Raw genomic sequence first — 21,396 nt, 5'->3', positions numbered from 1 at the left:
CAGACGCTTTAACCTCTGAGCCACCAGAGAAGCCCATCAACAGCCAAGTATAGGCCTTTTAAGCATCAGCAGTCCAATGATGAAAAAAGTCAAAAGACTGTGGCAATGAAATTTTTTAAGTTCTATGGAAGGAGCATACATCACGTGTTGTGAGAGTATACAGCAAAGGAGCTTAACCTGGGACATGGTGGGAGACGATGCTGGTGGCGTGTGAGAGACACAGAGAGGGAAAGAGGTCAGCAAAGGCATTCCAGAAGGGAACACAGCTGAGCTGATGAGGATGACACATTCTCTCATTTAATTCTTACAAGCCCATCAGGAAACAAGAGGTGAGAAAACGTCAAATCTAGATCTGATGTCTAAAGCCTGCATTCGTAATCATGTCCAGCATTCTGAAAGCTGAGAAGCAGCTCACCAGGTGGTGAAGTCGGGGAGCTAGATGGCCATGCAGCTGAGCAGTGTGGCGAGAACACAGGATTTGAGGCTGGGAGCAGAGAGGGAGGGAGGCTTAGAAGCAGGCAGGGTGAAATGATGACCAGATGTCTTTTATGCTAAGGACTCTAGACTCTGTTCTGATGGGAATGAGAAATTACTGTGATTTAAGTGACTGATATTTAAAAAAAATTTTTTTTTAATTTTTATTCATTGATTTTTAATGTTTGTTGTTTAAGCCACCCAGGCTATGGCATTTTGTGATAGCAGCCCCAGCAAACTAAGACAACTTGTGAAGGGGAAGGAGCAGAAAGGAAACAAGGACAGGAAGGACTCTGGGGAGTACCCGAAATCAGGGAGCAGGAGCAAACGAGGAGCCAGTGAGGGAGACGTGAGTGACCAGGGGAGGAAGAGAGCCAGGAGGGGTCAGCATCGCAGAGACAAACGCTGGGCCAAGAGCGGTGAGTGCTGCTGAGAAAATGGGTACGGCTTCTGGGTGTGGTGGTGGTGTTCCCACTGATGCCTTAGGATCCAGTTCAACAGAGCGGAGGTGGGGTTGGGGGGATCCAGACAAAAAGCAGGAAATGGACGTATTAGGTGAAGGCTATTCTTTCAACAAGTTATGGGATGTTATGGAACAGAAAGGTGAAAAAGTGAAGCTTGAAGACAATGAGGTTGAAAGATGTTTGAATTCTCACTAGGGGCTGCTGCAGAACCCCTCCTTGCTGCTCTGTAAGACTCTTGGCAGACAGACACACCTCCTCTGGGTCACTGATGCCTCCAGGGTGGAGAGAGCCATCCTGCTGTCTGGCCTCCATGGCAGCTGCCATCTGCCTGCCTCCTGGCCCAATCTGCGGGTCTCTGGAACTACCCAGGAGGAATACAAGGTCCTCATGTCACAGAAAGCAACATAACATAGAGGTGGAGACATGGGTTTTGGAGTCTCACAGCCCTGGGTTCAGGTTCCAGCTCTGCCACTTAGTCATGTGACCGTGGGAACCATGAGTGCATAATGTCTGTAAGCCTCGGTTTTTCCATCTGTGAAGTGGGAGTGATAAGGTAGAAGCTATGTTACAGGGTTGCTAAAGATGAGAGAATATGCCCCCAAATATTTAGCAGTATTCCCAGCCCACTGTAAATATTTTATAGTTGTTAGCAATTATTTTACATCATAAGAGATTATAATTATTCTCAAGGCCCAATAAAGGGGGAAAGCCCTAGGAAGATTCTTGAATGTAAGGCACTGGACATTCTTTCCTGTCAAAGCCAGAAGGTATAGACAGAGGAAACAGAAATTTCCAGCCTCCTCCTTTCCGGCCTGGGCCAGCCTGGGCCTGATCCCTTCCCTTCCAGCCTCCCCTACAAGGATGGTGGTATGAGGGGCTCAGGGCTCAGAGCAGTATTCTAGGACTGGATCCCTCTTCAGCTCTCCCTGACTTGGGGTGCCCAGAAACCAGAGCCCCTACTTGAATACTTGGATGCAACATTTAAAGGGTCTTTTTAGCACCATCACCCCCAGGGTCTTTTCATTTCACAGCTCAGACATGAAGTGCCCCTCATCAGAGATCATAGCATCTCCCTATAGCACTGTACCAGTCAGGGTCCAACCAGAGAAGTGGGGAGGGAGGAAGAAGGGGCAGATCTGGCCTAGACGGGCAGTTTGGGGAGCTCCCACTGAACAAGTTATTGGAATGGATGAGCTTGTGGAATGAGTTGAGAATGTGAGAGGAACACCAGAGGAACACAGACGGAGGAGGGAAGCTCCCAGACAAGACTGCAGGGCCAGGGAGACAGGAGGAAAGTGTGAGAGAACCAAACACAAGTCAGTACCACAGGAAGACAAGATCCCCCAAGTCCAGCAACCAGAACGTCACTGGAGGCTGAGACCAAGTCTGTGGACTAGTAACAAGAGAAGCCAGTCCGGACCGGGTGAGGAGTGAGCAGGAAGGGAGCAAGGCCAACAGACATTTTTCAATACTCCTGGTGGTTGAAAGAAGGAGAAAGAGTGTTTCAAGCTCCCACCTGGTATTGCAGATATGTGAAAAACTAGAACACATATTCAAGCAACTACTCTACATATGACATGTTTTATTTAATTTAGAAATTCAGTATGTTGGTATATGTATTTTCAGGGCATGGTTCTTGTCATCCTTTTCAGTTTTACAGACATTTTCTAGGTGTATACACAATATGTTTCATGAATAGAAAAGTAAGTATGATTAATTGTAATATACCTTTCATTTAGGGGCTTCCCAGGTAGTATGGTGGTAAAAGTACCTGCCTGCCAATGCAGGAGACATAAGAGACATGGGTTTGATCCCTGGGTTGGGAAGATCTCCTGGAGGAGGGCAAGGCAGCCCACTCCAGTATTCTTGCCTGGAGAATCCCATGGACAGAGGAGCCTGGTGGGCCACAGTCCACAGGGTAGCAAAGAATTGGACATGACTGAAGTGACTTACCATGCACCAATTCAGTTTCTAGCCTGAAATAGGGTGAAATGTCCTAAGTTTTTACATTACAAATTGTTATCAAAAATATTTTGAACATATACCCAATATGGGATAATCCAGCTTTATACCTTTTCTCAAAATAAAAACAAAAAATTACTATAGTTAAGAAATAGACTGTTACTATGAAACAGAAGTAAACACTCTAAATCAAATTTGCAAAAGAATAAAACTGGACTTTTCTTCTTTTCCTTTCATGGGTGGTGCGAGGGAGACGGGGTTCCTCCGAGACTCTACCTTCTCCAGTTCCAAAATCTGCTGCTTCTGCTCTTCATCCAGACTCTGAGTTTTGCTTTGCAGAAAAGCTCTTTCTTCTTCAAGCTGAGATAATCTTTCATTGGCCCTTGATTTTTCTGATTCTAGATCTTTAATTGTAACCTCCTGGGTCATTTGAGTTGCTTGAAGCATTCCAATATGACCTAACACCCCAAAAGAAAGCCCCAAATTAAAATCTGTTACCTTGTGGTACAAAATAGTTTATAGTTAATGACACAATGTACTTAATACCTAAGTAAAACAAATGGTCTGCATGTACAAATAGTTCTTTGGTTTCAACAGAAATATTGACCTTGGGAATACTTATTATCCAAGTACTTATTACAACATGTATTACATCACTGATGCTGCTCCCTGCACCCAGGACCATTCCAATCATTTCTGAAGATTTCAAGCTGTTTTAAGTTGAAGTAGAAACAACTCCTCAGGGTACATATAAAAGTCGTGGGAGTAAAACAAAGTAAGAGAAGATGCACTGAGTTGCACTGTGGCACTAAAATGAGTAACTTATTCTTTTCCAATCTTTTTTTTCCAAATTCTAACATAAAAAGGAAGATATTTGCATGCAGCAAATAAAGATGGCAGGCAGCAGTCTGGTTGAAACTAAATTTGTTTTAGACTACAGACCTGATAAAGAACTAAGGCAGAGTAAGAGACAGATAAGAAGAGCAAGGTTATGAAAAACTGAAATAAATGGCAACAGCAAAAAAAAAAAAAAAAAAGGGCAGGGGGAGGATCTAAGCAGAGCTAGAGAGGTGAAAAGTGAACACGAGAAAAATTTCTCAAGGCAAGTGTTAGAACAGAGGTTCTCAGAGTGCCCTGGACCAACAACACAGGCAGTATCTGGGACCACCAGTCAGAAATGAAGCCCACCCCAGATCTACTCATCAGAAACTCTGGGGTTGGGGCCCAACACCTGTGGTTGTACAAGCTGGCCAGGTGATCCTCATACACATAAAAGTTCAAAAGTTGCTACTTCAGAGGCAGGGTAATTTGGGATTCACTGATGAGCCAATCAATCAGATGACACCCTCACAGAACTTGTTCAGAGGCCTCCCTGGGCTCACCAAAATGTCACTTCCGACTGAGATGGGTCACCCTCCTCCTCTGGGCATGTGAGTCACATCAGGTGGGGCAGCCCAGCTTCAGTGTATGCAATGAGCCTTATTAATAAACCAAATGAAAAGAGGCTGCTATAACTGAAATACAGTTCTACTAATTTAAGCACTTTAAAATATTTATGTTTTAAAAGGACATGTTTTTAAAGAACAAAGAAGCCTCTTAGAGTGTTTTTCTTTTAGTGACTGCCTTATTGGTGCTAAAACCTATAACTCTTGGGACTTCTCTAACAGTCCAGTGGTTAAGACTTTGTCTTCCAATTCAGGGGGTACAGGTTCGATCACTGGTCAGGGAACTATGATCCCACATGCCTCATGGCCAAAAAACCAAAACATACAATAGAAATTATACTATGAATTCAATAAATTCAAAAATTCAATAAAGACTTAAAAAAAAACACCTATAAATCTTAACTTTTTATAGAAATATATTCCTAAAAGTTATCATTTGCTTCTCTTATGATTAATCAATAACATAACAGAACCCTTTAACATATTTAGAACCTAAATAATTTTAAAATATGAGAAAATAAAAAAGGCTAGTTTTGTCTTGAATTAACATTTAAGTGCTGGTTTTAGCTGAGGATACACTAAGAACTGTGGTCGGACATACTAGCTTTGAGGACAAGATCTGAGGCTTGCTGCTGTAAACGTTCTCTGGCTGCTGCCAGCTCACTTTCCACCTCCTTGTGCCTGCTTAATAAGGCCAGTTCTCCCTCCTTGGCATCATCAAGCTGTTTTTGAAGAACCTAAGAAAGATCAAATAGCCATTGTCAATATGTAAGAATGATACTAGGCTAAATAATTCATATAAACTTCCAGCAGCAACTATCTCCTATTCAAAAGTCAAACTTAACAATACCTAGAGTTTTCTATCTGTATTAGTGACACATATCTTGTGATCTTCATGTTGGCTATGCAACCCTTTCTAATATATTTAAATGCTGCACAGATATTAAAAACACACCTATGAGGTTTTCTATGCCAATAAAACTAAGAGACTTTCCACAGAGACTCTTTGGCTTTTTTTTTTTTTCCCAGAAATTGTTCCATACCCCTATTTAATTCAGGTTTACAAAGCAATGTTAATTTTTTGTTCAGTGTCTGGATATCAAAGAATGTACAGACCATCACTAGTGAAGGGAAAGGAAAAAACACAACTAAAGACCAGTGTTTTAAACTTCCCAAATCAATGGAAAAATATTAATATATTATTTAAATAAAATCCTCCTGTAAACAATCAACAAGGTTTTAAGCTTGTCTTTTTGGGCCTTTAATATCTGAAATTGTTATAGGAAATAACAGCTACAGGGTAATAAAGACTGTGTGTGTGTGTTAGTCACTCAGTCGTGTCCGACTCTTTGCGACCCCATGGACTGCAGCCCACCAGGCTTCTCTGTCCATGGAATTCTCTGGGCAAGAATACTGGAGCGGATTGACACTCCCTTTTCCAGAGGAACTTCCCAACCCAGGGATCGAACCCTGGTCTCCTGTATTGCAGGCAGATTCTTAACTGTTTGAGCTACATAGAAGTCCTAGTAAAAATAAATAAAGTCCTAATAAAGATTATCCTTCCACTGATTTTCTCACAAAAGTAGAAAAAATGCCAAATTAAAAAATCAACTGTTTTTCAATAAAATTTAAATGAAAACTTGTTTAGAGAAAAAAAAAAAAAAAAAGTGGTCCAATCAAAAAGAAAAAGACAAAACTGGGGGGAAAAAAAATCCACGTGTTGAATGTACTATTCTTTACTCACCTGAACATTGTTCTCTGCTGTAACCAGAGCTATTTGAAGCTTTTGGCATTTGTCATGGAGACTTCCGGCTTCATCCTGTACCATCTGTAACTCTGTCTTTAATTTTCCTATGGTTTTTCGCAAAATTGCTTCTTGTCCCTGAAATTCTTTTCTAAGATCTGCTTCCTTTTCTTTGCTAGCCTGGAGGCTTTCTGCTGTAAAAAGCTGTGACCTTTTCAAAGTATCCAGCTCATGTTCATAAAAGGACTGAGCTTTATGCAGCTTGCCTTCATAATCCTCAACGAGCTTCTTGCGCTCGAGCCTGAGCTCCTCCAGGGTCTTATTTAAGGCCTCCACCTCCATCCGGTGCAGCTCCTCTGCCTTCTCCTGCCCCTTGTTGACTGAGGCACTGTGATCCTGCTGGCACTTTAGCAGCTCTTGGATCTCCCGTCTGTGAGCGGTTCTCAAATCTTCCAACGCCAACCGTTTGTCTTTTTCAAACTGTACCTGGAGTTGTCCAAAACTCCGTAATCTTTCCTCAAATTTCCTTCTAATCTCCTCAACCTCTCTAGACATAGTTACTATGCGCTGGACATGCTGGGCTTCTGCACAAAGCTGCATGTCCTCCACTCTGTGCTTATAAGCCTCAAATTCTGTCAAAGCCTGCTGCTTCATTTTTATGTGATCTTCTAAGGATGCTTCTAAAACTTGAATCTTTCTCCTAAGGTCTAACTCCTCGGTTACTCTGCTTTTATACTGCAATATTTTCTCTCTTGTTTCTGCAAGAATTTGTTGGATTTCTTCTTCATGAGCATCCTTGAGGGCTTGAATTGCAGATTCGTGCTCATCATTTTTAGTGTTCAAAGCATATATTACCTGCATGGTTTTAAAGAAAAAGGAAGAAGAATCCAGTAAACCATATTATTTTCTAATTGTTCATTCATTCATTTGGGTCGATATTTTTTTCTATGTACATAATATTAGCTATGATAAATATTAAATACTAAAACTTCATGTATTGTTTTTGTACTCACAGATTTACTTGGCAAATTTACTCAGCCCAATCTTAAACTCTGTATTTGAAGACTTTTTAATCAGAATTTTAAAGCATTCAAAATTAAGGATTTATTTTTTCCTAGAAATGAACAGTGAGGATGAAAGTGACAAAGAAGGCTACCTGGTCTATGAGAATGGAGTTTTCCTATGGCCCCATCCATCTTGGGTAACCCCACATGGCATGGCTCATAGTTTCATTAAGTTACACAAAGCTGTGATTCACCTGATCATTTTGGTTAGTTTTCTGTGACTGTGGTTTTCATTCTGTCTGCACTCTGATGGATAAGGATAAGGGGCTTGTGCAAGCTTCCTGATGGGAGGGGCTGGCTCTGGGGAAAACTGGGTCTTGCTCTGGTGGGCAAGGCCAAACTCAGTAAATCTTTAACCCAATTTTCTGCTGATGGGTGGGGCTTTGTTCCCTCCCAGTAGTTTGACCTGAGGCCAAACTATGGTAGGGGTAATGGCCTCTACCCCTATGACCTCTTCCAAAAGGATTTATACCAGCACACTGAGCCTCCCAGGATTGCTGCTGTCAGGGTCAAGCCTGGCAGGCTGCAATCCATGGGATCACAGAGAGTCGGACACGACTAAGTGACTAAGTACAGTGCATGAGGGGAAGCTTTAGGTCTTCCCAAAGGTCTCTTTCAACTGCTTAAAGTCCGGTATATTTTAAATGTAGAAACTTCCTTTTCTAATTCCCTTATGCTCTGTTTTTAAATCTGATCCTTTTCACTCCTAAGTGGTCTCACAAAATTCAATTAGCACTTTTGTGTTCACCTCTCAAATGCTATGGTTTTATTCACTGCCTAATTTTCCTTCTGCTTCTAAGCAAGCCAAATTCCTAGAGCCAGAGTGTTCTGAGTACAGGTCTTTCTTTACATTCTCATCCTTGGGTTTTAATGATTCCACTGAGATTTCCTCACCTAATTCCAATGACAACATGTTCCCTTTATAGCAACACTCCCACTCTTTATGTTCCTTGATGTCTTTCGTTACAGCACTGTGGTCCAACAGATATAGCCACAGCTGTTACTTAAGACTTATTAGAAATGTGCCTACTCTTTTATGAAGTAAAAAGACATAAACATAAAAACTACACACTCCAACAATCCAGAAGCTAAATATCAGTGTCCTGGAACTTTGTTCATTTTAATGTGATCTTACTCTGGATTTAGAAATGAAACCCAACACCAAATACGTTTGCAATTATACAGGGGCTTCCCTGGTGGCTCAGATGGTAAAGAATATGCCTGCAATACAGGAGACCCAGGTTCAATCCCTGGGTCGGGAAGATCCCCTGGAGAAGGGAATGGCAACCCACTCCAGTATTCTTGCCTGGAAAATTCCATGGACAGAGGAGCCTGGCGGACTACAGTCCATAGGGTAGCAAAGAGTTAGACACGACTGAGCAACTAACACACATAAGGATAAAATACACACCAAGTTTCAAAGCTTAATACAAAATAAGAATGTAAAATTATGGTGCAGAAGTGGCACTTTTTGTAGAGAACTTGTTTATGCAGCCTGAGGCAACTGAGAGCACCTGGCTCTCCACAGGTCCTGGGAATTGCAGATCCTGCTGCTAAATCTAGGCTGGCACCTGCTAGGCCTGCAGCTACACTGGCAGAAGGAAGAATTCACCCTGGAACTACCCCACTGCAAGGACTTCACTCTCTCTGTACAGGGCTCTGTCTTAGACACCCAGTCCCCTGACCACACTTCACTAGGTCTGCTATATCTATTTTCTTACAGCATGAATGACATGTAATTATACCAAAGGAAAACAGATTGAGAGATGGCAAGATACCTTCTGTCTGGCCACAACTACCCTTTGTCCTACAAGGACCACAGGAAGCTATGTGCACAGAAGGGAAATAAAAGCTTATTCATAGTGTCTCTCTTTTTTTGAATAAACCTAATTCCAAATTCCAAGTTGTGTTCCTAATGAGCTAACACAGATCCCCATGGAAGCCTCCTTTAATTTACACATTTAATCTTAAAGGTAGCCTACAACCAAGAAAGCTGGGTGGTTTCCTATTCCCTTCCCTCAAGGTGATACCTGTCTACCACACAGATACAAAAAAGACTGGAGGGGGCACTATGGAAAAAGACACCAACTGGCTAGAGAGAAGTCCATCTGCCAGAGGACCTAAATCAGAGCTGGTCTAGGTCACAGGTTGCAGGCCTTCCCAGGCATGTCTGCATGCATTCCCTCTTCATCTTACTAAGCATGTGGAAGAAAAGAGATCATCCAAAGAGATGCCACTCCCAAAGAAAACAAGCCACAGTCATCACTGTGCTCCAGGACAAGATCTTGAAAAGGACCAGACTAAGGAATGTAAGGAATACATAAGGAATCCTATATAACTGGGGATTAAAAGGGAGAGGGCAGCAATATGTGAGCTTCCCCTCGTCAACTATTTATTGAAATACCCTTCTCTTTTTTCTAATTTCCCTCCGGTCTTTGAGAATCAGCTCAAGTTCTAACCTCTTTTAATAAGTCTTCCAAGACCACGCACATCCATGGGATTCTATTTTTTTTCTTTATACCCAATGTCACCATTTCCTTACTACCACTCGTTCCTGAAACTTGGTAAATGTTAGATGGGTTAGATTTGGGGGTCCCTGACCAGAAGGCTGGACAGCTGGGTAACAATGTTAGAGAGCCCAGAAAAGTAGCTGAAGGTTACAAAAGCTCAGGAACACATAAAAATGTGAATAAAAAGGTGAAATTAAAGAGGATAGAGGTTATGAATTAAAGCATTAAATTAAAACAGAATTTAAGAAAAGTAAACAAAACATCTGATAAGTAATAGGGAAATATTATGGTGAGGCTTTCTATTTCTTCTTATATTCTAATCCAGGGATCAGCAAACTAGAGCCTGCAATCCAGATATGGCTGCTGCTTGTCTTTTGTAAACAAAGTTTTATTGGAGCAAAGCTATGCCCATTCCATCATGAGTGCCTACAACTGCCTTCCCGCTGTAACGGTACAGTTGAGTGGACGTGGAAAAGACCTTATTACCAACTCTTCTTCTAAACTCTACATAGCTATCTTACCAGTCAAAACTGGCAGCCAAAATATTTTTTTTAGTGATTTTGCACTAGCTTTGTTTACTCTCTACTAAACAGTCCAGGCTTTGTACCATACATCGAGAATACCAATTATGTGATTCTGAAAATATACAAAGTAAATATAATATCATACTGACGATACAAGATATATTTGTATCTTCCAGGAAAAGCAATGTTAAAATAAATTTCTAAAAATTTAAAAATGAACAATAAAAAGATGCCAAGTACAATAACAATTAACAGTACCAATAACAGTTGTACTTACGCCAAGTACAACTAGCATGCTGTCATAAATAATTTAAAATATACTATTTAATTATATTATTTTTAATTGAGTTAAGTACCTTACCTGTACAGAGTGTTTTCCAATTGCTCACTTTTCTACATAATTACAATTACTAGGTAACTATTTATTAGTATGTTTCCCTGATTAAATACTGTTTCTCAGATAAAGGTAATATAGATGGTTCCATGTTCTTTGAACACACAGAAGATACATGACTTGAAGTAACAGAATGGACTCAAATGGAAATTTTGACCCTAGGTAAAATAATTTCTCCAAGCTTCAAGTTTCTCAGTTAAATGGGGATCATACTTATTCTACTAGTGATGCTGTTATAAGGTCAACTTATCATTGACATTTTAAAATGATGTTATATACAGCTGTTTTTAAAAAATATAAAGCACTATAAGATATAGAGGCCTCCTTATTAGTTACATCAGTTATTTTTCAGAGAGAATGAGACCAATTTTAAAAGAAACTACAGTAAGTGATCATAATCATCCATAAAATTGGCTATCATTTTCCACATAGGAAAAGGAAATTCTCTAATGTCTCTTTTCATAAACTATTTTAAAAGACATTAAGAGCCATTTGCAATTTTCCTGGAACTATGAACATTCATGGAATGGGACAGTACAATCATTTCCACAATTTCATGCAATTTCACAGTTCCATTTTATGCCAATAATGCATAATTTAACTATATATCACATGATGAATAAGCAACTTTGAGTAATTTTTATTTTTTCTATGAAGATTTTCAGATAATCTTGCCTGCAGATAAAATGAGAACAATTCTACATCCTAGTTTTTAAAATGCTACTCTAGCTCAGTAGCTTAGTCATGTCCTACTCTTTGTTACCCCATGGACTGCAGCACGCCAGGCTTCCCTGTCCATCACCAACTCCCGAAGCTTATTCAAACTCACGCGCACTGAGTCCGTGATGCCATCCAACCATCTCATCCTCTTCCTTGTCCCCTTCTCTTCCTGCCTTCAATCTTTCCCAGCATCAAGGTCTTTCAAATGAGTCAGTTCTTTGCATCAGGTGGCCAGAGTATTGGAGTTTCAGCTTCAGCATCAGTCGTTCCAATGAATATTTAGGACTGATTTCCTTTAGGATTGACTGGTTGGATCTCCATGCAGTCCAAGGGACTGTCAAGAGTCTTCTCCAGCACCACAGTTCAAAAGCATCAATTCTTCAGCGCTCAGCTTTCTTTATGGTCCAACTCTCACATCCATAAATGACTACTGGAAAAACCATAGCCTTGACAAGTGGACCTTTGTTGGCAAAATAATGTCTCTGCTTTTTCATATGCTGTCTAGGTTGGTCATAATTTTTCTTCCAAGGAGCAAGTGTATTTTAAATTCATGGCTGCAATAACCATCTGCAGTGATTTTGGAGCCCCCCAAAATAAAGTCTCTCACTGTTTCCCCATCTATTTGCCATGAAGTGATGGGACCAGATGCCATGATCTTAGTTTTCTGAATGTTGAGTTTTAAACCAACTTTTCATGCTACTTAGGTAAAAATAAATCTCTAGTTAGGTAAAATGATACTTAGGTAAAAACAAATCACTTCTGAATAGTTCTCACTGTTGACTGCTATGAATTGAACTGTGTCTCCTCTCCAACCCCACAAAATCCACGTGGTGAAATCTCTCACTCCCAGTATGATGTTACATGGAGATAACGGGAGGTAATCAAATGCAGATGAGGTCATGAGGATGGGGTCCTCACAATGGGACTTACAGCCTTTATAAGACACACAAGAACACTTGCTTCCTTGCGCTGACTCTGCTACATGAGGACACAGCAAGAAGGTCTACGGTACTTTGTTATGGTTGATGGAGCAAATACATTGGCAATATAAACATGTTCTCATTAACAGCTAACTCATTAGTAATAAAGTATGTTCACTGGAAAGTATATTACCTTAAAATATTTCAAGTGAACCTCAATTGCTGCATATTATACAACAGGTTTAACACTGCTAAGGTGAGGGAATCACTGAATAAAGGATGATACATTCACACAATGTAATACCAGGAAAGCACAGAAGAGCACATCTCATTTAGGAGGATATTTCAAAGAAAAAGCTTTGCGTATAAGGCAAATGCACCTGTTACTATATACAGTTAGAGCCAATTTTATACAGAGAAAACAATGAGTGTGCATGTGTACAGATACATATTTCAACTATTTTTAATATTTTTAAAGATTTATTTATGGATTTGTTTATTTTTGGCCATGCTGGGTCTTCGCTGCTGTGTGGTGCTTTCTCTAGCTGCTGAGAGCAGGGGATGGGTGGGCTACCCGCTAGCTGCGGTTCTTGGGTTTCTCATTGTGGGTGGCTTCTCCTGTTGCAGAGTACGGGTTCTAGGGCATGGGGGCTTCAGTAGTTGTGGCTCAGGGGCTTAGTTGCTTGGCGGCACGTGGAATCATCCAGAAACAAGGATCAAACCCATGTCTCCTGCATTGGCAGGCAGATCTTCAACCACTGGGCCACCAGGGAATCCCCAGATACATATTTAAAAGTGTACCACAGCTTTCTTACATAAGAAAGCTGTGGTACATATATACAATGGAATATTACTCAGCCATTAAAAAGAATACATTTGAATCAGTTCTAATGAGGTGGGAGAAACTGGAGCCTATTATACAGAGTGAAGTAAGTCAGAAAGAAAAACACCAATACAGTATACTAACGCATATATATGGAATTTAGAAAGACGGTAACAATAACCCTGTATGCAAGACAGCAAAAGAGATATATAGAACTGTCTTTTGAACTCTGTGGGAGAAGGTGAGGGCGGGATGATCTGAGAGAATACCACTGAAACATATATATTATCATATGTGAAATAGATCGCCAGTCCAGATTTGATGCATGAGACAGGGTGCTCAAGGCTGGTGCACTGGGATGACCCTGAGGGATGGGATGGGGAGGGGGGGGGAGGGGGGGTCAGGATGGGGAACATATGTACACCCATGGCAGATTCATGTCAATGTATGGCAAAAACCACCACAATATTGTAAAGTAATTAGCCTTCAATTAAAATAAATTAATTTAAAATAAAATGTTAAAATTTTTTTTTTTAAGTGCATAAGTAAATTAACCAAATTTTAACTGAGGATATTAAGTATGACTAAACCTTCTGTAATGAATGTATTTTATTATGATAATCAGAAAACAAACCATTTGAAAAGATTAACACTAACAGTGCTAAAAGGATGAATCAATACTCGAAATGCCTTAGCTGTAGATAAACATAACAATGAAAACGAAAACAGAAAATTAAAGGAACATTAATTACGAACAGATACCCTTCAAATTTCCTTAAAAATCACTAACATAAAACTGATTTATAAAAATTATCCTTAAACTTTTCCAAGAATATTGAACACGCATCCTTACTGCAATACTTATTAAAAAAACAAATAAACAGATATTTTGAGGAAAATGTAAAAAACTCAATTACCTAAAGTTTAACGGCTCATTAGCAAATCTTTAATGGTCAATTCCTACTTTATTCATTCTTCCCTTCAACAAAAATTTACTGCACATCTGCTACACACCAAGACCTGGAACTGGCACAGAAAACACAGCAGTGAACTGGATTCGTATGTGCAGTGTCTACTCTTGCAGCTTAGTGGAGACTGACCTTAAAGAAATATTAACCCAATGAGTCAAAGTGAAGTTTTGTTAAGTGTTACAAAGGAGGAGAAATAAAAAATGGGTCTTTGCTGGGGTGCTAGTCAGTTCAGTTCAGTTCAGTTGCTCAGTCGTGTCCGACTCTTTGCAACCCCATGAATCGCAGCACGCCAGGCCTCCCTGTTCATCACCAACTCCTGGAGTTCACTGAGACTCACGTCCATCGAGTCAGTGATGCCATCCAGCCATCTCATCCTCTGTCGTCCCCTTCTCCTCTTGCCCCCAATCCCTCCCAGCATCAGAGTCTTTTCCAATGAGTCAACCCTTCGCATGAGGTGGCCAAAGTACTGGAGTTTCAGCTTTAACATCATTCCTTCCAAAGAAATCCCAGGGCTGATCTCCTTCAGAATGGACTGGTTGGATCTCCTTGCAGTCCAAGGGACTCTCAAGAGTCTTCTCCAACACCACAGTTCAAAAGCATCAATTCTTCGGCACTCAGCCTTCTTCACAGTCCAACTCTCACATCCATACATGACCACAGGAAAAACCATAGCCTTGACAAGACGGACCTTTGTTGGCAAAGTAATGTCTCTGCTTTTGAATATGCTATCTAGGTTGGTCATAACTTTCCTTCCAAGGAGTAAGCGTCTTTTAATTTCGTGGCTGCAGTCACCATCTGCAGTGATTTTGGAGCCCAGAAAAATAAAGCCTGACACTGTTTCTACCATTTCCCCATCTATTTCCGATGAAGTGATGGGACCGGATGCCACGATCTTTGTTTTCTGAATGTTGAGCTTTAAGCCAACTTTTTCACTCTCTTTCACTCTCATCAAGAGGCTTTTTAGTTCCTCTTCACTTTCTGCCATAGGGTGGTGTCATCTGCATATCTGAGGTTATTGATATTTCTCCTGGCAATCTTGATTCCAGCTTGTGAGAGAGGGTGGTCATGTATGAGTTTTCCCTTATTCTGAGTAAAACGCTTACTTTATATGAATCAGAATCTTTAAAAAAAATTTTATTGTTGTATAGTTGAGTTACAATGTTGTGTTAATTTCTGCTGTATAGCAAAGTGATTCAGTTATACACACACACACTTAAGTGTATATGTGTGTGTGTGTGTGTATTCTTTTTCATATTCTTTTCCATTATGGCTTATCACAGGACATTTAACCAGAATCTTAGTCAAAATGTTAAGAACATTTTTAACAGAACGTGTTTTAGTCAAAATGTTAAGGGGAGAGCTATAGCGATAGAAGGGTCACGAAGAGTCGGACACGACTGAGCGCCTAACACACACACATAGAGATAGAGTAACAGGGTGAAGGAACCTAAAGTGACAGACACATCGATGGGTAGGCACAGGACTCTGCGAAAAGAACGATGTGCTCTGGCCTTAGGAAGGTTAGACACTGTCTATACTGCAGAGACACTCAGAGTTGCTGAGCTGGACAAGATCCAGGGGGAGAAACTACTGAGAAAAAATGAAGGGGACCAAGGGCTGGGTCTTGGGTGGGGTTCAGAGGAGGCTGAGGACACTCAGACAGAGGCAACCTGCTGAGAGAGACGGGCTAGAGTGGAAGCCGGGCATCACAGTTCTAGGTGCAAGGGAAGGGCAGGGGATCTGGTCAAAGGCTGCAAAAAAATCAAGAAAATGAAGACTTGAAGCCCCTGCATTCCGAATGTGTATCTCAGAAATAATCTTTGAGACAGCACATTCGGTAGAGTGGTAAGGGTGGAGCAAGTGGACAAGTGGAGAAAGTGGATGAGTGGACAGTGAGTGAATGGAGGCAATTTAGCTGGGAGAGCAAAAAAATTAAAAACCTCCAAGAAATAGTTGATAAAAGAAAGGAAATACAGAGGGACAACTAGAATGATGGATTTGGAGGGAGCAGAGTCCAGTCAAGGGAGAGGTTCTTTTTTGTTTTTTAAAGAACTGAAAATGTAACCTAGGGAAGGGCTAATTACTGCACCAAAGTCATGGAGAAAGTTTGAGGCAAAGATTTCCTGACACGGGTGGAGAGACTGGCACTGATTGAAAAATAGGGAAGATGTCCTTCCAAGAGAGCAAGGGTAAAGACTGGGATTTGAGCTGGAATGGGAAGATGGGCAACTCCTGTCTGATGGCTGCATACTCCTCTGTAATAGACAGATGAGCTCCTGTTTCTAGAATGCAGAAGCCATCAGCAGCTTTTCTCCACTAACCATAAATGATGCTCCTAACCTTGGTGAGCAGCTCATTCCATCTTCCCAGTATGTCTGCCTCAGGACAAACTCAACCTCACAAGGACCATGAGCAGACCCCTGTCATGACTGCTTCTCCAGGTAACGTTTTTCCTTTTTTCTTGCCTATTCAGAAATTCTGGGTATTTGTGCACTTTCCTTTTCTGATCAATGCCAGTGACAGACAGACCAATAGAAGGAGAGAGAGGAGGGGAGAAAGAGACAGAGAGAGCAAGAGAAAGGCAGGGAGCTCACCCTCAGAGTATATAAGCACTACATGAGGCACAAGAGAACTTACAAAGTGAAAAGGAGAAATCTTAGATTCTCCTTTCTGAGAAAAGCTGCTGATGGAGTCTGCACTCTAGGAACAGGTTCTCATCTGCTACTGCTGCTGCTGCTGCTAAGTCACTTCAGTCGTGTCCGACTCTGTGTGACCCCACAGACAGCAGCCCACCAGGCTCTGCAGTTCCTGGGATTCTCCAGGCAAGAACACTGGAGTGGGTTGCCATTTCCTTCTCCAATGCATGAAAGTGAAAAGTGGAAGGGAAGTCGCTCAGTCGTGTCCGACTCTTTGCGACCCCATGGACTGCAGCCCACCAGGCTCCTACATTCATGGGATTTTCCAGGCAAGAGTACTGGAATGGGGTGCCATCGTTCTCACCTAAATTTTTTTAAATGTCTGATACAATTAACCTATGACAAAGAATATATAATGGGGAAAAGAGCAACTTCTCAATAAACAGTGTTGGGAAAACTGGACAACCACATGCAAAAGAATCAAACCAGACCACTTTTTCACACCATATGTGAAAATAAAATCAAAATGTATTGAAGACTTAAATGTAAGATCTGAAACCATAAAACTCCTAGAATAAAATGTAGGCAGTATGCTTCCTGAGAACAGTTTTAGCAGTATTTTTTTGGCTATGTCTCTTCAGGAAAGGGAAATAAAAGTGAAAATAAACAATTGGTACTACATCAAACTAAAAAGCTTTTGCACAGTGAAGGATACTCAACCAAAAAAAAAAAAAAAAAAAAGGCAGACTACTGAATGGGAAAGATATTTTCAAACAATGTATCTGATAAGGAGTTAATATCCAAAATGTACAAATAACTCATACAACTCAACATCAAACAGATAACAGGATTAAAAATGGGCAGAAGATCTGAATAAACATTCTTCCAAAGAAGACATATAGATGGCCATGAAAAGATGCTCAACATCACTAATCATCAGGATATGCAAATAAAAACCACAATGAGTTATCACCTCAATCTGTCAGAATGGCTATTATCAAAAGACAACAAATAATAAGGACTGATGAGAGTGTGGAGAAAAAGGAACCCCTGAGCACTACTGGCGGGAATGTAATCTGATGCAGTCACTATCCACCAATGCACAGTGAAAACTTTATGAAGTTTCCTCAAGGATTTAAAAATTGAACTACTATGCAATGCAACAATTTTACTTCTGAGTATTTTTCCAGAAAAAAAAAAAAAAAACACTAATTCAGAAAGATATATGGACCCATATGTTCACTGCAGCTTTGTTTACAACAGCCAAGTTATGGAAGCAACCTAAACACCCATCAACAGATGAATGATAAAGAAGATGTGATATACATACCGCCCACATACACACTATGGAGTGTTAGCCATAAAAAATGAAATCTTTAAAAAAAGTTTTATTTTATATTGGAGTAAATCCCTTATGATTATACAGTGGAAGTGAGAAATAGATTTAAGGGACTAGATCTGATAGATAGAGTGCCTGATGAACTATGGAAGGAGGTTCATGACATTGTACAGGAGACAGGGATCAAGACCATGCCCATGGAAAAGAAAGGCAAAAAAGCAAAATGGCTGTCTGGGGAGGCCTTACAAATAGCTGTGAAAAGAAGAGAAGCGAAAAGCAAAGGAGAAAAGGAAAGATATAAGCATCTGAATGCAGAGTTCCAAAGAATAGCAAGGAGAGATGAGAAAGCCTTCCTCAGTGATGAATGCAAAGAAATAGGGGAAAACAACAGAAGGGAAAGACTAGAGATCTCTTCAAGAAAATTGGAGATACCAAGGGAACATTTCATGCAAAGATGGGCTCAATAAAGGACAGAAATGGTATGGACCTAACAGAAGCAGAAGATATTAAGAAGAGATGGCAAGAATACACAGAAGAACTGTACAAAAAAGATCTTCACAACCCAGATAATCACGATGGTGTGATCACTGACCTAGAGCCAGACATCCTGGAATGTGAAGTCAAGTGGGCCTTAGAAAGCATCACTACGAACAAAGCTAGTGGAGGTGATGAAATTCCAGTTGAGTTATTCCAAATCCTGAAAGATGATGCTGTGAAAGTGCTGCACTCAATATGCCAGCAAATTTGGAAAACTCAGTAGTGGCCACAGGACTGAAAAAGGTCAGTTTTCATTCCAATCCCAAAGAAAGGCAATGCCAAAGAATGCTCAAACTACTGCACAATTGCACTCATCTCACACGCTAGTAAAGTAATGCTCAAAATTCTCCAAGCCAGGCTTCAGCAATATGTGAACCGTGAACATCGTGATGTTCAAGCTGGTTTTAGAAAAGGCAGAGGAACCAGAGATCAAATTGCCAACATCCGCTGGATCGTGGAAAAAGCAAGAGCGTTCCAGAAAAACATCTATTTCTGCTTTATTGACTATGCCAAAGCCTTTGACTGTGTGGATCACAATAAACTGTGGAAAATTCTTTAAGAGATGGGAATACCAGACCCCCTGACCTGCCTCTTGAGAAACCTATATGCAGGTCAGGAAGCAACAGTTGGAACTGCCCATGGAACAACAGACTGGTTCCAAATAGGAAAAGGAGTACATCAAGGCTGTATATTGTCACCCTGCTTATTTAACTTATATGCAGAGTACATCATGAGAAACGCTAGGCTGGAAGAACCACAAGCTGGAATCAAGATTGCCAGGAGAAATATCAATAAGCTCAGATATGCAGATGACACCACCCTTATGGCAGAAAGTGAAGAACTAATAAAACCTCTTGATGAAAGTGAAAGAGGAGAGTGAAAAAGTTGGCTTAAAGCTCAACGTTGAGAAAACTAAGATCATGTCATCTGGTCCCATCACTTCATGGCAAATTGATGGGGAAACAGTGTCAGACTTTATTTTTGGGGGCTCCAAAATCACTGCAGATGGTGACTGCAGCCATGAAATTAAAAGACGCTTACTCCTTGGAAGGAAAGTTATGACCAACCTAGATAGCATATTCAAAAGCAGAGACATTACTTTGCCAACAAAGGTCCATCTAGTCAAGGCTATGGTTTTTCCAGTGGTCATGTATGGATGTGAGAGTTGGACTGTGAAGAAGGCTGAGCGCTGAAGAATTGCTGCTTTTGAATTGTGGTGTTGGAGAAGACTCTTGAGAGTCCCTTGGATTGCAAGGAGATCCAACCCGTCCATTCTGAAGGAGATCAGCCCTGGGATTTCTTTGGAAGGACTGATTTTGAAGCTGAAACTCCAGTACTTTAGCCACCTCTTGCGAAGAGTTGACTCACTGGAAAAGACACTGATGCTGGGAGGGATTGGGGGCAGGAGGAGAAGGGGATGACAGAGGATGAGATGGCTGGATGGCATCACTGACTTGATGGACGTGAGTCTCAGTGAACTCTGGGAGTTGGTGATGGACAGGGAGGCCTGGCGTGCTGCGATTCATGGGTCACAAAGAGTCGGACACGACTGAGCGACTGATCTGATCCCTTTTCAAATTCTTTTCTCATTTAGTTTATTACAGAATATTGAGCTGAGTTTCTTGTTCTATACAAGAGCTCCTTGTTGGTCATCTATTTTAAATATAGCAGTGTGTACATGTCAGTCCCAAACTGCCAATCTATCCCTCTAGCTCTGGTAGTCGTAAATTCCTTCTCTATGTTTGCATTTCTCTTTTATAAATAAGTTATTTAAAACTTATTTACAAAATGAAATCTTGCCATTGAGACAACATGGATGGGCATAAAAGGATATCATACTAAGTAAATTAGTCAGACAAAGAGAAAAACCATTATAATTTCAATTATATGTAGAATCTAAAAAAACAAAACAATGAACAAATAACAAAATAGCAATAGGCTCTCATAGAGAACAACCAAGTGATTGCCAGAGGGGAGATGACGGGGAGAGGAGTGAAATAGGTGAGGGAGATCAAGAGGGTTAACTTCCAGTTACAAAATAAACAAGTCATGGGTATGAAATGTACAGCATGGGGAATACAGGAAATAATATTGTAATAACTGTATTATGTCAGATAGTAACAGACTTAACATTTTGTGATATACAGGAATACCGAATCACTATGTTGTGTACCTGGAACTAATGCAGTGTTGTAGGTCAGTTATACTTCAATTAAAAAAAAAGAGATCTCATACACTTTAAACAAAGGAAGAATACATTCCTATAATTGTTTTTATTATTAAACTCTCAGATATAATTACCAAAAGGTTCCTTGGTCCTTAAGGTTCCAAAGTTAAATATTGAAAAGAGTTTCTCAAACTTATAAAAAACAGTGGGTTATTGACCTCGGCCATGTAGGGTCTGTTCTAGAGCAAAGACACAGACCGGAGAGCGTTGTACCTCAGTTCACACTCAGTAGTACTCTCAGACCAGCCTTACAAGTAAATGTTTCACAAATTATTAAACATAACTGATGAGCTCTAAGTAGCTTATTTAGAGAATCTAATGTTTCTATAGAATGGATCACCGCTTGGTGTCTGAATATTATTAACATCCTTAAAGGCATGTCAATAAAATGTGTTTAAATGTGTTTTAGAGATGATGAGACTGCACAAATCCATCCATATTTTCTTACTTATTCTGCTACTGCTGCTGCTAAGTCACTTCAGTTGTGTCCGACTCTGTGCGATCCCATAGACGGCAGCCCACCAAGCTCCCCTGTCCCTGGGATTCTCCAGGCAAGACCACTGGAGTGGGTTGCCATTTCCTTCTCCAATGCAGGAAAGTGAAAAGTGAAAGTGAAGTCGCTCAGTCGTGACCGACTCTTAG

At 40.6% G+C, this 21,396-nt stretch overlaps 1 protein-coding gene across 6 annotated transcripts in view; it reads right to left on the bottom strand.

Moving 5' to 3' along the window:
- The window catches only part of FAM184A (family with sequence similarity 184 member A), a 124,655-nt gene that overhangs the window by 62,600 nt on the left and 40,659 nt on the right, over positions 1 to 21,396 (bottom strand). For all 6 annotated transcript variants that reach the window (XR_008698076.1, XM_055535057.1, XM_055535055.1 and 3 more), the window contains exons 2-4: positions 6,090 to 6,944; positions 4,947 to 5,082; positions 3,177 to 3,358 (exon numbers count right to left, since the gene is read on the bottom strand). Coding sequence is in view for 5 of the 6 variants with exons in the window: in XM_055535057.1 (XP_055391032.1) it covers positions 3,177 to 3,358; positions 4,947 to 5,082; positions 6,090 to 6,944 (1,173 nt within the window). In the remaining variant the exon portion in view is untranslated. The remainder of the gene's footprint in view (positions 1 to 3,176; positions 3,359 to 4,946; positions 5,083 to 6,089; positions 6,945 to 21,396) is intronic.

This window comes from Bubalus kerabau, chromosome 9, assembly GCF_029407905.1.
Source record: "Bubalus kerabau isolate K-KA32 ecotype Philippines breed swamp buffalo chromosome 9, PCC_UOA_SB_1v2, whole genome shotgun sequence".
Lineage (NCBI taxonomy): Eukaryota > Metazoa > Chordata > Mammalia > Artiodactyla > Bovidae > Bubalus > Bubalus kerabau.
This window is presented reverse-complemented; position numbering and strand designations above follow the sequence as displayed.